The sequence below is a fragment of the Eptatretus burgeri genome, chromosome 12, assembly GCF_056783735.1.
Source record: "Eptatretus burgeri isolate ZD-2024b chromosome 12, Ebu_testis_v1, whole genome shotgun sequence".
NCBI classification, from domain to species: domain Eukaryota; kingdom Metazoa; phylum Chordata; class Myxini; order Myxiniformes; family Myxinidae; genus Eptatretus; species Eptatretus burgeri.
In genome coordinates this window covers 100,157,802-100,173,827 of record NC_140972.1, presented here as the reverse complement: position 1 = coordinate 100,173,827, position 16,026 = coordinate 100,157,802, and the positions used below count along the sequence as shown (strand labels likewise).

At 49.0% G+C, this 16,026-nt stretch overlaps 2 protein-coding genes across 2 annotated transcripts in view; one reads left to right on the top strand and one right to left on the bottom strand.

The window, feature by feature from the left end:
• The window catches only part of BTAF1 (B-TFIID TATA-box binding protein associated factor 1), a 242,387-nt gene that overhangs the window by 109,054 nt on the left and 117,307 nt on the right, over positions 1-16,026 (bottom strand). Inside the window, exon 17 of the mRNA XM_085849152.1 lies at positions 12,674-13,097. Coding sequence (XP_085705278.1) covers positions 12,674-13,097 — 424 coding nt within the window. The remainder of the gene's footprint in view (positions 1-12,673; positions 13,098-16,026) is intronic.
• Positions 672-1,482, top strand: LOC147016242 (SCAN domain-containing protein 3-like). Its single transcript, XM_085849085.1, has one exon. The coding sequence runs from the start codon at positions 801-803 to the stop codon at positions 1,380-1,382; it is 582 nt and encodes a 193-aa protein (XP_085705211.1). The 5' UTR covers positions 672-800; the 3' UTR covers positions 1,383-1,482.

The following is a 16,026-nucleotide window of genomic DNA, read 5'->3' as shown; positions in this document are numbered from 1 at the left end:
AACTGTTATGGGCCAGGATCCGTATCCAGTTCTCTCGTCGATTGCGCTCAGAAATGATTCCGTGGCCAGGCGGATTGATGAAATGCCATCAGATGTAGAAGATAAGCTGTGTTGTGAGCTGAGAAGCACGCCCTTCGCCATCCAGCTGGATGAATCCACTTTGCGTGACAGTGAAGCTCTGTTACTCTGCTACGTTGGCTTCATCTGTGATCAGGAAATGGTGGAAGAATTGTTGTTTGCCCGCTCTCTCCAGACCGATACGAAGGGTTCTTGCATCTTCCAAACGTTGGAGAAGTACTTTACTGATAAGAACATACCGATGGAGAACATTCTCGCTTGCGCGACAGACGGGGCACCAGCGATGGTTGGCCGCCGGCGTGGTTTTATTGCGCTTCTGAAGGAACCAGGTACCGTCCGTGTTTGCCATTCACTGTGTCGTGCACCGCCAGCATCTTGTAGCAAAAGCTCTCAGCACCAGACTTTATACATCACTCCAAATAGTAATCAAAGCAGTGAATAAAATGAAGGTGTGGTCTCTGCATGATCAGCTGTTTCGTCAGCTTTGACAGGAGAATGATGATCCATTCGAGAGACTCTTGTTGCATACCGAAGTTCGATGGTTGTCCAAAGGCACTTGTTTGACCCTTTTCCATGCCCTCTTCTCCACAGTGGTCGAGTTTCTGTCGGAAATTGATACAGAGTTATCGGAGAAAGTGAATGTGATTGAGCATGATGTGGCTTACCTCGCGGACATATTCAGTATACTGAATGATGTCAACAAACAACTCCAGGGTGACCATATGATGCTGATTAAAGCAAAGAAAGTGATCGGCGCGTTTGTAACCAAGGCGACTCTGCACAGGGAAACCCTTAGCCGAAGAGATATGTACCACTTTCCCCGGTTGGCAAAGGAAACTGCTGTTTCTGATGAAGAGCTGCTCGTTTATTGCAATCACCTTGAGAAGATTCGTGGAGATATGGAGCAGCGTTTCAGAGACATGCTAGAACTGTCGGTGCCAGCATGGGTGATCAACCCATTCAAATGTGACATTCGATATGTGAAGCGCGAATTACAGGACGAAATTATCAACTTGTGGAATGATGAGGCAAAGGCAAGATTCTCGCAGCATGAATATGGCAAATTCTGGATTCTGGAGCGGGGCGAATACCCCGCAATGTGGACAGAGGCAGAACTGCTGCTGATGGCGTTCCCCACATCATACCTCGTTGAAAGAGGGTTCAGCTCCGTGATGGTGCTGCTGACCAAGTATCGAAACCGCCTTGACGTTACCAAGAGGGGCGATCTGCATCTCTACCTCACTGAGATGGAGCCAGACGTTCGTAATCTCGCAGCGAGTCACCAGGCCCACCCTTCACACTAACGGTATTTGGGCCTGTGATAACAGATTAGATTCCCAGTTTGCCTCACCTGGACCTGTTCTGCGGAAACATTGTAGGTGGTGCAAAATAAAATAGAAAAGTAAAGGAAAAGTAAAGTAAAATAAAGTAAAATATTATTCAGAAAATATTTGGCTTCTGTTATTTTTGCTTCGTATCTACATAAATTCGGACTATCCTATTGCCCACTGGGTGTCCGACCACAAACGATAGGACAAGGGGGCATTGGGCCGGTCCAATAGGGCAGAAGGGGGGGTAGTCAAAAAAAGTTTGAGAACCACTACATTAGATTCTGCAACAGTCGTATCACTTGTGTGGTACAGAATGTGCTATGCCCACTTCACGGACAAGAGTAAAATAGAACCATCTTCAGAGGACTCAGAGTATTCAACAGAGGGAGCAGGTTGCAGTTCAGGTGTTCCAGGTGGTAACAGGCGTTCATTGGGAAAAGGTGTGCAGCCAGTCAACTGGAGCCTTTGCATTTTCTGTCAAACTGCAAATAAGAAGGCACGACTAATCTCCGTTATGACTAAGCAAATGAGTGATCAAATAATTCAAGCCTCACATCTTGACTACAAAGTTGGCCTTCGACTGGCAGGAGTGATTGACCAAATTGCAGCTGAAGCCAAATATAATCTGCCTTGTCTTAGTGCATTTAACAGGTCTACCTCCAAAACAAAGTAGGAGTCAGCAAATACAAACCTTGCTATGATATGGCTTTGCCAAAAGCTCCATCAATCAGCTGACAAAGGACATGTGATTATTCTGGATGATGTATGGGAAAGGTATAAGGAGCTAGCTGAGGAATCTTCAACCATGATTCAGCCGTCCTATCAAAGCAGAAGAGGAACATTCAAGGAAAAGTTGCAGTCACAGCTTGGGGACATTTTCAATTTCTTTCAACCTCTTGACAGTTGTCTATCAGAACGAAAAACTGTGTCGATTCCCACTAAGTACCAGCCAACAGCAGTTTTGCAGATGAAAGCAGACACAGAGGAGAGTGAGGAAAAGTTAGCCCTTCCTAAGTATGAGCCCCAGGAAGACATTTTCCTTTCACTTGTTCATGTAGCTATGAAAGTCTGTGGAGACATGATGGAAACTCAAGGACACAAAGGGTTCCCAGTCAGTGAAGAAGATGCTATAGCATGCATTCCCGAGAGTTCATATATATGCTACTGAGACCGATCGTCGGTGGCCAGGCATCCCTTGAAGATGATAGCCCTGGGAACAATGAAGAACATGGCCGAGTAGAGTTCTGAGTGTGGCACAAGATCTTGTCTACTGAGTCAGTGGTGGCAAAAAATGGACTCCAAAACATGTTGGTCTTGCAAGTACTCTTCATCAAGCTATGCGGTCAAAAGACCAAGTACGATTGTTCAACAAGGCCGGGCATCAAGCACATTCATTGTCTGAGGAACTGTGTTCGCAGGCGCCTAAGGACAAATAAATTGTAGTTGCTGGGGGATTTAGAGAGGAACTCGAGGTCAAGTCATCAAAAGGTACAACTGATTTGACACCTCTGAAATCCACACATGAAGAAGCGGACACAAGATTGGTGCTGCATGCCGTCCACAGCCAGTTTAATAGAGTTGTTGTGTCTTCCAGGGACACTGATGTTCTCCTGCTTCTGGTATCCCACTTTCGACGGATGCAATGCGAGCAACTCTGGATGATGTCGGGCACATCGAAGAAACGGCGGTATATACCCATTGATGCAGTTTTCAACAAACTACCAAGAGGCTCAGCAGCATCCTTGCTGGCATATCACGCATTGACTGGGTGTGACACCACCTCCTACATCGCGAATCACACCAAACGATCATTATGGAAGGTCTTCGAATAGCACCATGAATTGCTGAAGAACTTGGGCATTGGTGAACTCACAGAGGAAACCATCAAATCTTCAGAAACCTTTGTCTGCAGAATATACAATGTGCACACAACAGACTCTGTTGATGCAACATGGCATTTATTGTTCTCCAAGACAGGGAAACCAGAAGCAATGGCCCCAACAAGTGATGCGCTCCGTTTCCATTTCATGAGAGTACACTATCAAGCGATTATATGGAGAAATTCCCACTGCCCCACACCTGAGCTCCCTGCGCCCTCTGAAATGGGATGGAGACTTGGGGAATCAGGACTGCAACCCACACTGTTGGCATTGAGTCCCATTCCAGACAGTTGCCTCGAGATGGTAGCCTGTGCATGTCGGAAACAATGCAAGACTCGACGCTGCAGATGCCGGAATTCAGGATTACGATGCACAGCAATGTGTGCATGCCAGCAACAGATTGATGATCAGACTCCTTGCATGAATACAATGTGATTTGCCTAAAAGATGTTAGGCATTCCTGAAAACTGTTTATGCTGACCGAAATTTGTTCACGTAGCAGCATGATAGAACTTTATTTAGTTTTTATGATTACAGACTGGCAACTTTAACTTCTACATTTTATTAACAAACATCGGTAACCATGTAAACATTAATTAAAATGCTTCAAATATGTCTTAATCATTTTTCTTGACCCTCAAAACGTAGGTCGAGACATCTCATTTGTCAGGTTTGCATGCATAATAACAAAGTTACAGCAGAAAATAGATTTTTTTAGTAATGGCGGTAGCTAATTAGCATAATAATAGATTTTTGGCATGTTACGAATTTTATTAGCCTGTAGCTTTGATCGATTGCTCAAGGGACATTTCTAAGATGCGGACATGTGAACAATGTGCATTTATTTAAATGGTATAGTAGTGCCTGTCCCAAGAAAGTGCCCAAAATTGTCAATTTGGCAGCCATTTTGTTTATGCTAATTAGATGGTGAAAAAAATCAAAATTCAGCTTGGAAACAGGGATAGTCTAATTCAGCATACCTTAATTATGTTAAAAAGTCATGTTCCCCACTTTTACTAAAAAATGCTTCAAGGATGCACATTTCTGAGAAATAAGTCTTGTCCACTCGACCTTGTGTCACATTTCTTTTGATGATCCATCAATAGTCACTGTATGCAACGGGTGGTTTCAAACAGTCTCTCAATCTCTCTCTCCCTATCGAGTGCAGCCTGTGGCTGCTGGTTGCATCATTGAGTTGGGACGCGGCTATGCTGCTGATGCAGTGTCCCCCTCACCAGTACACTGGTGCTCATTTTGCCGACCTCGGAAGAATGAGAGGCTGAGTGAACTTCCTGGTCTATTTTAATTCAGCGGCCAACGGGGCTTGAACTCAGGACCCGAGGATCCCAAGCCGCCACCCTAACCACGAAGCCAACACCAGGTTTCGAACATTAATAAGTGAAGTTGAAACACTCTTTGAATGCGGATAATCACTTTGGTTTCTCCTTTCCGATCTTTGACAATGAGAAATGATGTGTCCTTTCCTCTTGCAATGTGCACAAACAGGATCAGATAATTATTCTGTCGTCGTTTTCCAAACAGCAGGAAAATTTACTTTCCAGTCAGCAGGTTTAGAATAATTAAACTTGGCATGCAAATTTTCTGAAGGATCTTAAAGTAAGGATCTTACTCCCTGACCAGGTCTACTGCAACTCCCCAGGTTACTCTTAGTTGGAAACCCCAGTTTGTGGAGAAGGATTTTGTGAGTCAAAGCATAATTGGTTCACGAGTCAGTAAGTGACCACTATATTCGTTATGGATGTGTGTCTGTCTGTCTGTCTGTCTGTCTGTCTGTCTGTCTGTCTGTCTGTCTGTCTGTCTGTCTGTCTGTCTGTCTGTCCCAAGCATAGCTCCATGGGTTTTGATCTGATCTTGATAAAATTAGGGTGCGAGGTTTATATCATGATCTAGTTGTGTTTTCCTGAAAATTGGCATGGTGTGCCCATTATTGGCGGAGCCACGCCCAAAAAACATGTGTTTTTAGGGGGTAGCCGGTTTCAAGTTACATCTTCTCCGAGGGGGTTTGTCGAATCTGGCAGGGGGGGGTCGGTATTTGGTTAGCCCAATGGCACCTGCATAGCCCCACGGAGCTCGATTTTTCATTTTCGGCCCAAGGTCAAGGTCACAAGGTCACAAACTTAGAAAATGTCAAAAAATCAACAAATTGGGCATCGAGCTCCTATAGACCATGTGGAGGTACTCACTATTACCTTCAGAAAATGATTTTTGTTGTGCAGATCACCAATATGAATGAAATTTGGCATACTTAAAGAATTTTAGACGCTGAATCCAAATCCACTTGTTTCCACGTTGAGGATGTGACACAATTGGTCATATTTGGCAATTAAAGATACACCGAACATTAAAGCACGATTTTGACACAGAAATGAAGAATCAAGGTTAGACTGATATGTATGTGAAAGAAAACTCTTGTGAGGTCTTAAAATGATACAATATGTTTATACAGAGCCCTATTCACTGTTATTAAAGATGTTTATAATTAAAAGTAGTAAACCGAAGCAGTTACATATTTTTAACCGGCCGAAAACGTCTGGACAGACCAGACAGGCCTGCGAGTTGACCAAGGCAACTTTTTGCTTAAAAGGCAGCCACACTGGCTATTAAAGGTAGTTACATTGACTATTAAAGACAGTTACATTGGCTATTACAGATTAAATCAAAGACAAAGAGACTACGCGACTCAGCCTGATGAAAAGTAGAACCGCCACAAGAGGATTACTGTCTTAGAACTCCAGTATTTCTTGCTCTGAAGCGGTTGCTGAACTAGGCTCTAAACTGCTGCTATTACAAAACTAAAGTCCACTATTACATGCTAACCAACCTGAATACTACTTTGTAGTAGATCACCACAGCTAAAGCAGTGCGACACCCGCATTCACAGTTCGTCGTCGGAATCATCGTCAGTTCTGCTTTCATCATCCATAAGTTCCATTTCTGCATCGGGTCTGTTCATCGTTGGCGCAGTTTTGACACCCGCAGCACTCTGTGCAGGACAGTCCTTTTGACCGGCAAGAACACTGGTTGGTCTCGCATTTTGTCTTCTTGCAATTACATTTCGTCGCCTCTAACAGTTCCTTCGGCGCTGGTGGTTTGTTCAGCCAGTGAACAGTCAGTGCTCCGTTGCGTTCCACCCATCCGTGAAATGTAGGAGAAGGGGCTTCTATAAACCTCTCAGTCACGCAGTGGTGGATCGCAGACTGATAGTTCACTCTTTTGCAATGCAGCATCAGAGCGTCACTTGTAGGCGGAAACTTCTGTTCTCCCAGCGACTGGCTGCAGAATAGCTTGTAGCGAGCTTCATCCACACTCTTCATGGTCAGCTGATTGTACATGGCGCACACGAATTGTTCCAGGTCATGAATGATATTCTGATCTCGTGTGAATCCTCGACCAATGCTCCCGAAACAGGTGATGAGATGGGGACCCTTCATCATCAAGTCAAATGGGCTTGTTTTGCCCTTACCGTGGAATGCACTGGTGGTATCACTTCCCGTGAAATTGTGCAAACCTATCAACGCATCGCAGACAGAACTTTCTAGGGCATTACTCAGCTTCCTAATGTCAACAACGATAATGTCCTTGGGACTTCCTGTGACCAGATGGAAATTTCGCACCCGAATCGACTTCGAGTGAGCCAACGCCAACACAAACACATCGGTGTCGAAACTCTCTATGCACACCGACTCTTCATTCTGTCCCGCATGAGCGGCATGCAGCAGGAGCTCCGTGTCAGCTTCCTCACGGTCACATTCAAGTTCAGGTACTGATGACACGACACAGTCATGACACCATTCGACGCCTCGATTTTCTCACATTTGCCGGCATGACTGACGTACAACAGCATGTCGCCCAGTTTTGATGGAGAGATGTTTCTCGTCCACGATTCCACGATTAACTCTATCAACGCCTCATTGTTAGCTCCGCTCAGGAGATAATTGGCCCACTATTTTGGAAGGGCTTGATCGCGTCCGTAGATGGTTCACACCTGAAGATCGCCCGCCCTGCCCGCTCGTCTGGCGTGCTCCAGGAACTTGATGCTGATACTTGGGTAAGTATCAAACACCACATCCAGTCTCGAAGATTGGTTATGTTGTGCTTTGGCCACTACGATGTTCAGCACCATCTCTTCCAGTTTGCCGAAAGTGTTAGGCAGTGAACCAACCTTTATCGCCTGAATAACGGCCATTCCATCCACAATTGTTACACCTTGGATAGGCTGAGCGTCCACACGGCAATCAGGCCACAGTTTCAGTATATGGTTGCGGAGTTTGGCTTTGTCCGTCTTAGCAATCGAACCATCACCAGATGCCAGCGGGAAAGATATGTTCGCCAGTGGGTATGCAAGCAAATCGTGGAGTGTTACATTGCTTTTTTCTCCAATCAACAGCAGTCGTGTGAAAATACGACGTTCATTCGCAATTTCAACCTTTGGCGTCTGCTGGTGGGGAGTCGCCGACTTGCCTCATGCCTTTGAGAAAGTTGCCAATTTGGTCTTCAAAATCGGACTGAAGAATGGAACCTCACCCGAGAGAAGCGGATCACGCAAGAATTGCATGACAGCATTCTCTCCCTTGACATACGCGTTCATCAAGTCCGAGGAAGTGGCTGGCGATGCGATGACACCTGAACTAATATTGACGAGTTCAAGGTGAGCGCCGGAGAAAGGGTTAATCATTTGAAGTACTGTGTCCATCACTTGTACCACCGCTGCTTCGTTCTTCTTCGAGCTCGACACATCCAAATCCTTTCTCGTTCGGGGCTCGTCGTGGATACCCGCCATGGACTCACATTTCCTTGCGATTTCCGCACGTGCTGGTTGGGACAGGATCCACTTCTTCACAGCTTTTCTTTTCTGAGTGTAACCAATGATGCCTCCACTGGTCTTGCTGTCCCTATTTAAAGTCTGCTCTATGATCTGATCACACGCAACACTACTAAATCCATAACGAGTATTCCGTTGGGCAGTCCATTTGCCATCCATGAACGCTTGATAGGTGTCTGGGTGGGAGTGCTCTCGCCCGGCCATTTCCAGCCAGTAAACGAGTAAGTACCTTGCATAGTTTAGGTGATCGTATGCAAAGTACCAGGGCATTGACGCTCTCGTGATCACAAGGTGTTTCGGACAGTTCGAAGTACGAGTTGCCCGTATAAGCTCTAGTGCGAGCTCCACCATTTCCAAGTAGGGCCATGTAATGTCCACACTTTGGTGTTTGTTCAGGTCATCCCTCACCATGAGTGCTCCTGAGTATAGAACATGTAAATTGAGGCCCAAGTCACCCTGCTGTGGACCCTGGCTGGCTTCATCCTCTGTAGTTGACTCTGTTACTGTTGTAGAGCTACTGTCTACAACAGCAGCCTGAGCAATGGAATCAATATCAATGTCCTTCATGTACACCACTTCGCTCTCAGACATTTTTGGTGGACGATAGAAAATCATGTCTGGGTACCGTTCTTGCAGTCTTTTCTTCAGTCTTGTTGCCTGGTAGTTGGCCTTATCCTGACCTTCGCATACTCTGAGTAGGTCATTGAACATCTTACACAACTTCTTTATTTGTATAGATTGCTTTCCATCAATGAGTCTTACCTGGATTACTTTATCACAGAAAATGTCAAATGTTGAGTCATAGTTCACTTTCTGAGTTTGGAGTTTACTTTCACTCTGTCTGTGTTATGTGTCATTCACATACTCGTAATAACATTTACGGTGATAACAAACTTCCAGCACCACACAGTCTTTATCCTTTATAGTTGTCATTATTCTCACATCACGTTCATCTCTCCTCTGCTCAGCAGTTTCCCTCAGCTTTCCTCCATCCTGTGCTTCTGCCAGGGACAACTGATCACGTTGAGATTTTCCTTTGACATGGATGAATGTCTTTTTTTCTGGCATATGATACAAATTTTTCGCAGTACACCAGCTGATTTGCCAGCCACCTTTTCTACAGAGGTTCTGAGGGATTTTCTACGTATTTTGTGGTATGAGTGCCCCTCTTCTTCGAGTCCGCCCACCACCTCACTGGCTCGAGCAGAAACTGCAGTAGTGCTGGCTTCTGATTTCCTTTTCCTGGCTTCAGCGCGTTTTATATGATACTTGTTACAAAACAACGCATAGCAGAACCGGTGACAGCCGGCATCCGCAGGAGGATCAGTCATTGGCAGCAGTTTCATTATTTGATCAGCCAGCAAACGACATTTGTTGATAGTTTCACTATCTGCGGCGTCGCACCAAGCCTTCGCACACTCGCATACCTTACGCCAGCTCTTATCTGTGAATTGCGTCACTATCTCATCGTCCTCTGCGCCCAAGTGTATAAAACGACGCATATTTGGTTGTTGAAAGACCAAAAATCACTCGAAATCACATGACAACCATGGGCGCCGCCATCTTGATTTGTTGTTTCCTGGTCGTTTCCTCCGCGATTAGAAGCATGCCACGTCCACTTCACGGTGGTAATTTCAAATGGTAATAACTGTCGGTGTGTCAACTTGTGCATATGGAAACAAGTAGGAATTTCAATGGTGTGTTCTCATGAATGTACAGGGTGAATTTCGTTTAGATTGGTGATCTGCACAACGAAACTGAACGAACCCAGCCACCTCCATATGACCTACTAGGGTTTTCAACTGTTTCGAATGAAACTTGGTATGCAAGTAGTGCTCTTCGAGTACAACAACTTTCATCATTTACGTTTTTCCCGATTCCCGCCAGTTTGTCCGTGGCGTCCCCTTGAAGGTCAAAAAATAAAAAAGGCGAACAGTGTACATTGCTCGTGAACCATCGCAGTCTCCAGACTTGTCAACAGCTATGGTTGCTGCAGTGTGTGCAATTCGTCAACCTTGCGCTCGTACAAATAAGTCCGAATATCATAATGCTTGCACCGCTTAAAAACTCTTCCACGAACATCAACTGCCTTAATCTGTCCAATTTGTTCACGATTTCCTTGGAAATACACCACCTATCAAATCAAACGGAACACCAAGAAGGAACCCGAAGAAGTAGAGCAAAGATGGAGTCATCAGGAGGAACCTGGATAGGATTCGGGTTTCAGCTGCAAGAGCTCTTGGGCGCGGTCGCCACACACACTGACCGGCCAGGTCAGACCTCGGCTGCGCTCCGGACCGCCGCGCTGGGCCGGACCGCGGCTGCGCTCTGGACCGGACCTCGGCTGTGCTCCGGACCACCGCGCCGGGCCTCTGCTGCGCTCCGGACCGCCGCGCCGGGCCTCTGCTGCGCTCCGGACCGCTCTGGACCGGACCTCGGCTGCGCTCCGGACCGCTCTGGACCGGACCTCGGCTGCGCTCCGGACCGCCGCGCCGGGTCTCGGCTGCGCTCCGGACCGCCGCGCCGGGCCTCGGCTGCGCTCCGGACCGCCGCGCCGGGCCTCGGCTGCGCTCCGGACCGCCGCGCCGGGCCTCGGCTGCGCTCCGGACCGCCGCGCCGGGCCTCGGCTGCGCTCCGGACCGCCGCGCCGGGCCTCGGCTGCGCTCCGGACCGCCGCGCCGGGCCTCGGCTGCGCTCCGGACCGCCGCGCCGGGCCTCGGCTGCGCTCCGGACCGCCGCGCCGGGCCTCGGCTGCGCTCCGGACCGCCGCGCCGGGCCTCGGCTGCGCTCCGGACCGCCGCGCCGGGCCTCGGCTGCGCTCCGGACCGCCGCGCCGGGCCTCGGCTGCGCTCCGGACCGCCGCGCCGGGCCTCGGCTGCGCTCCGGACCGCCGCGCCGGGCCTCGGCTGCGCTCCGGACCGCCGCGCCGGGCCTCGGCTGCGCTCCGGACCGCCGCGCCGGGCCTCGGCTGCGCTCCGGACCGCCGCGCCGGGCCTCGGCTGCGCTCCGGACCGCCGCGCCGGGCCTCGGCTGCGCTCCGGACCGCCGCGCCGGGCCTCGGCTGCGCTCCGGACCGCCGCGCCGGGCCTCGGCTGCGCTCCGGACCGCCGCGCCGGGCCTCGGCTGCGCTCCGGACCGCCGCGCCGGGCCTCGGCTGCGCTCCGGACCGCCGCGCCGGGCCTCGGCTGCGCTCCGGACCGCCGCGCCGGGCCTCGGCTGCGCTCCGGACCGCCGCGCCGGGCCTCGGCTGCGCTCCGGACCGCCGCGCCGGGCCTCGGCTGCGCTCCGGACCGCCGCGCCGGGCCTCGGCTGCGCTCCGGACCGCCGCGCCGGGCCTCGGCTGCGCTCCGGACCGCCGCGCCGGGCCTCGGCTGCGCTCCGGACCGCCGCGCCGGGCCTCGGCTGCGCTCCGGACCGCCGCGCCGGGCCTCGGCTGCGCTCCGGACCGCCGCGCCGGGCCTCGGCTGCGCTCCGGACCGCCGCGCCGGGCCTCGGCTGCGCTCCGGACCGCCGCGCCGGGCCTCGGCTGCGCTCCGGACCACCGCGCCGGGCCTCGGCTGTGCTCCGGACCGCCGCGCCGGGCCGGACCTCGGCTGCGCTCCAGACTGCCGCGCCGAGCCGGACCTTGGTTGGACTCTGGATCACCACACTGCTCTGCATCCCACCCCAAAAACAGCTTGTACTGTTCACGTTGTGCTTTCCTTTACCATAAATAACACCAAGTGTAACCCCTTCACTGAGCCTCATGTTAAGAGTTGTACGAAGACCACACTCACTCTTTTTGCAAAATAAAAAAGTAATACTTTTGTAAAAATAAGAAGAAACGTTATATCATGAAAGAACAAATGTGAATAATGCAAAAAGCTCACAAGGACCTGAGCAGAACAATGCGAGGCTGGAACTCAACATTGCTTCGTTTCTTTTATGCATGCTATTTATAAATAAAAAAATAAAATAATAAGAATAATAATTTTTTTTAAACGTTCTTTTCTTGACGACAACATAGTGACTCATGGAAGAGCAAGGAGACAGAATAAAAAGGCATTGAACTGAGTGAGGAAAAGTTGGTGAAAACAATGAATGAACGAAGAGGAACGGAGGAGGGAGAGAAGACAATCACAGAAATCTGATCGAACAGTTGGGTTAAGAAGCATTAACATGGGCCGATAAGATTGCAAATAAGGAAAGGGGAAGACATGAGATGGTTGTGCACCGCATGCCAAAGCCCTGGAGAGAATAGCAGGATTGAACAGCTTCAGGAAGGGAAGCTCCACAAACCACAGAAGAGAGGCACAAAAGTGGAGAGGTGTGTGGACAGGCGAGACCAATCGGTACGTGAAACACTTGGGTAAGAACATTCCCTGGCCAACCCCACATGGTGGGAATAATTGGATTGGTGGGGGTGGGTGGTGGTAGTAGTAGTAGTGGCATTTATATATCACAACGTAAATCTCCAGTACAACACAACAGCCACAATACAAATTCATAAAATGTAAATGAGACGAATGTGCTCTCCCAAATCATGAAAACAACTGGCTCACCTTTCCCACCATCCACGGTATCAGAAATAGGACAAGCGGCGCTCGGTGTATGTACAGGATCCATACAGAGCCAGGAGGCCAAATTCTTCACAATCTTTGGGTTCGGACACGGCTTCCTGCAGGCACTCAACTGAAGAAGCTTGGCAATGTGTTCCGCCACAAAACTCTGAAGTAAAACGTTCTCTTCATGTCGGGCAGCCTCCATCATCGGTTTCACGACAGGGTTGAGCTTTTCAGGAAGCGCTCCACCTGCCAGCACGGCACACGCCACCAGGGCGCTCACTCGCGCATGCAGGGACTGCCACTCGGCCCGAGTCTCTTGCACACAACATCGTGCCGCTTGCCGGCGACAATCGAGCATCTGCTTTTTAAGCGAAGACATCGACGGGGCCAATCCAACAGCCTCGCTAAACATCGTCCCCACCTGAAACATACGGCATTAGAAGGCGAGTCAAACAAACTAACTGCAGCTGGGATGACATCACAACGTGTTTCCTCAAATGGTCATTTTTCAGGACCTCACTAACTACAGAAATGAATTCAATACATGAACCTCGCATGCAACACATCAAGTGTCAAACTGAGGGAGTAAAATGTAACCAAAGGTGCTTCATTAGCTCATTAAAAGGTTCACAATTTTCAATATCATCATTAAGGAATGAAAACTAAATCACAACCCTGCACTGTCAAAAGTTTACATACCCCCCTTCCCTGACCCCCCTTCCATTTTAAAAAAAAACCTCGAGTTTCAATAAATTCATTGCACACTCAATTTGGATTGTACAATTCAATAGATACTCTCGTGAGATTTCATATTATTGTACACACTGTCAAGACTCGTGAAAGAGCTACTACACTTAATGGATTGGGACGTAACAGAACAAAAGTAACGGTAGAGAGAGGGGGGACACCAACAACAGGGTTGAAGGACAACAGAGAGAGACTTGGACATACAAGGTAAGTGGGGAAGAATGAGGGTTATGGGTGGACAAAATGGATAGAGAAGGAAACTCTGAGTAAGGAAATTCTGGAAATTTGGAAAGAGGTGTGCTTCAGAGTTGGGGTGTGGGGGGTTAACTTGGGTAGAAAAAAAGATAACGGTTTTGGATGGGAGATGATCTGAGATGGTAGTGAAGAGCCATCTCGAAGACTTGGAGGGAAGAATGTGATTGAAGAGAGAGAGGAAGTTGGTTCCGCAGGTTTGAAAAAAGAGGAATGAATGATTTGAGGTGAGCAGTGATTCTGGATTTGGGCAGATTAACCAGACAGTGGTTCATGCTGGACCATGTGGATCATGCAGAAACCTGGGTGAGGGGGAGGGGGGAGGGGAGGTAACAAATCACAAGGATGCAAGACCAGAAGTGAGGAGGGAGAAGACAGAGACCACCAACCTGTCTGCTATGTGAAAGAGATAGGCCCATAGACTAAGCTTCATCACAGGAGATTTCAGTGATCTTGAAGGCCTTGGTTTCCACGGTATCGAGCTGAGAAAGGTGTGAGAGAGTGGCACCAGTCCAGAGGGGAGAGCAGTATTTCATCCAGCTGCATATGAAGGCATTGTCGGTACACAAGAGTTCTTAAAGGCCTTGTAGGTGGATAGGAGTTCAAGAGTGCAAAGGAAGGACTCTGCGTGACAGAGGATGCCCAGTCGGTGACGAGCTTTGGAGGCCAACTTTGAAATACGGTTTGCCCAAAACAAATCATGGCGACTTTCACCAACATAAACTCATCCCGGGAATTCAAAAGAAACTTGCTCTCTCTCATGCACAGATTTATCCCCTCTCGTCTTCAGTTGTCTTACACTTCCTCCCAACCAGGATTCACTGAAGCTTGTGGTGAGGCAGTTGTCCTGAAACAACTTGCCTTTGCCTCATGAAAAGCAAACCCAACTGAGGGCAATCTCAGTTCCTTCCATAAAGCTCAGAACAAGTGTGTGTCTACCCTCAGGAGAGCCAGAAAACAACATCTTTCGCATCTCAAGTCTGAACTCTCAAACCTCTCTCCATCCTCCAAATCCTGGTGGCGTCTAATCAAATCTGTTTCTGGTGTATGTTCCACCTCCATCACCTCCCTGACCTCAAATGGCTGCACTGCTGATACCGCACTTGAAAAGGTTGAAAATCTAAACTACGTGTTTTTTTTTTTTTTTTGTTTTTTTTTTGTATACCTTGGTCGAGGCTCGTATGAGAGCTAACACACAACTCACAGCAAGGAGGCATGAGACAAGAGGGGCGGGAGTGGAAGGGACAAAACATTGGGGAACAGACACAGGTGAACTGTGGAAGGGAGAGGGATGGGGATGGGACGGGGAACATGGCGAGGAGAAGATGGACATTACAGGGACTTTCAGGAAGGAAAGCAGGAGAATTGAAGGAAGTGGGCTTGGGTGGATTATCGGGGGTAGAAAAGATCGAGGATTTGGATGGGGGAAGATAAGAGGTGGTGGTGAACAGCTGTTTTGAAAGCCTGGAGGGAAGAATGGGAAAGAATAGAGTGAGGAAGTTTATTCCAAAGGCGGGAAAAAAGAGGAATGAAAGAGTGAAGATGAGCAGTGATTCGTGATTTTGGTAGTTTTACCAGAAGGGGGTTGTTGGCGGACCTTGAGCGCCCTGTGGAAATGTGGTTGGGACAAATCGCAGAGAGAGCAGGGGGGCAAGGCTGGAGAGGAGTCGGTAGAAGACAGAAAGACCACCGACCAACCTGCGGTGATTGAGTGAGAGGCCCAAAGACTCAGCTTCATTGCGGGAGATGCCAATGATCTTAAAAGCCCTGGTTTCGACAGCGTGAAGTCGAGAAAGGTGGGAGGCAGGAGCACCAGCCCAGAGGGGAGAGCAGTACTCCATCAGGCTACGGACAAAAGCTTTGTAAGTGGTCAGGAGTTCAAGAGGGCCGAGGAAGGACTTTGCACGACGGAGGATTCCCAGTCGGCGACTGGCTTTTGAGGCAAGGTTGGAAATGTGACTTTCCCAGGAAAGGTCATGGCAGATAGTGAGACCCAGAAGCTTGAAAGAAAAGACTTCTTCCAGAGGATTGTTGAGAAAGTGGATGGTGGGGTTTTGTAAACGGTCCTTTCGTAGAGACATAGTGAGAGTGTGAGATTTGTCTGGATTGAAAGACATGTTCCACTTGTTGGACCAGTTTGTGATTTTATCCAGATCTGCAGTGAGCGAAGAAGCTGCTGCTTGCCGGTCTGAGGGATGACAGATGGTCAAAATGGTCAAACAGATGGTCAGATGATGACAGATCGTGTTTGCCTCGAAATCTTGTGTCCCAAACCCATCGCTTTCTGTACCCACCTTACCCAGTCGCACCCAACTGTCCCTGGACTCTGTGTCCTTTTGTCCTGACAAGGT

Excerpts from the sequence above, each read along its gene's own strand:
- LOC147016242 (XM_085849085.1), top strand. The coding sequence starts at position 801 with ATGATGCTGATTAAAGCAAAGAAAGTGATCGGCGCGTTTGTAACCAAG.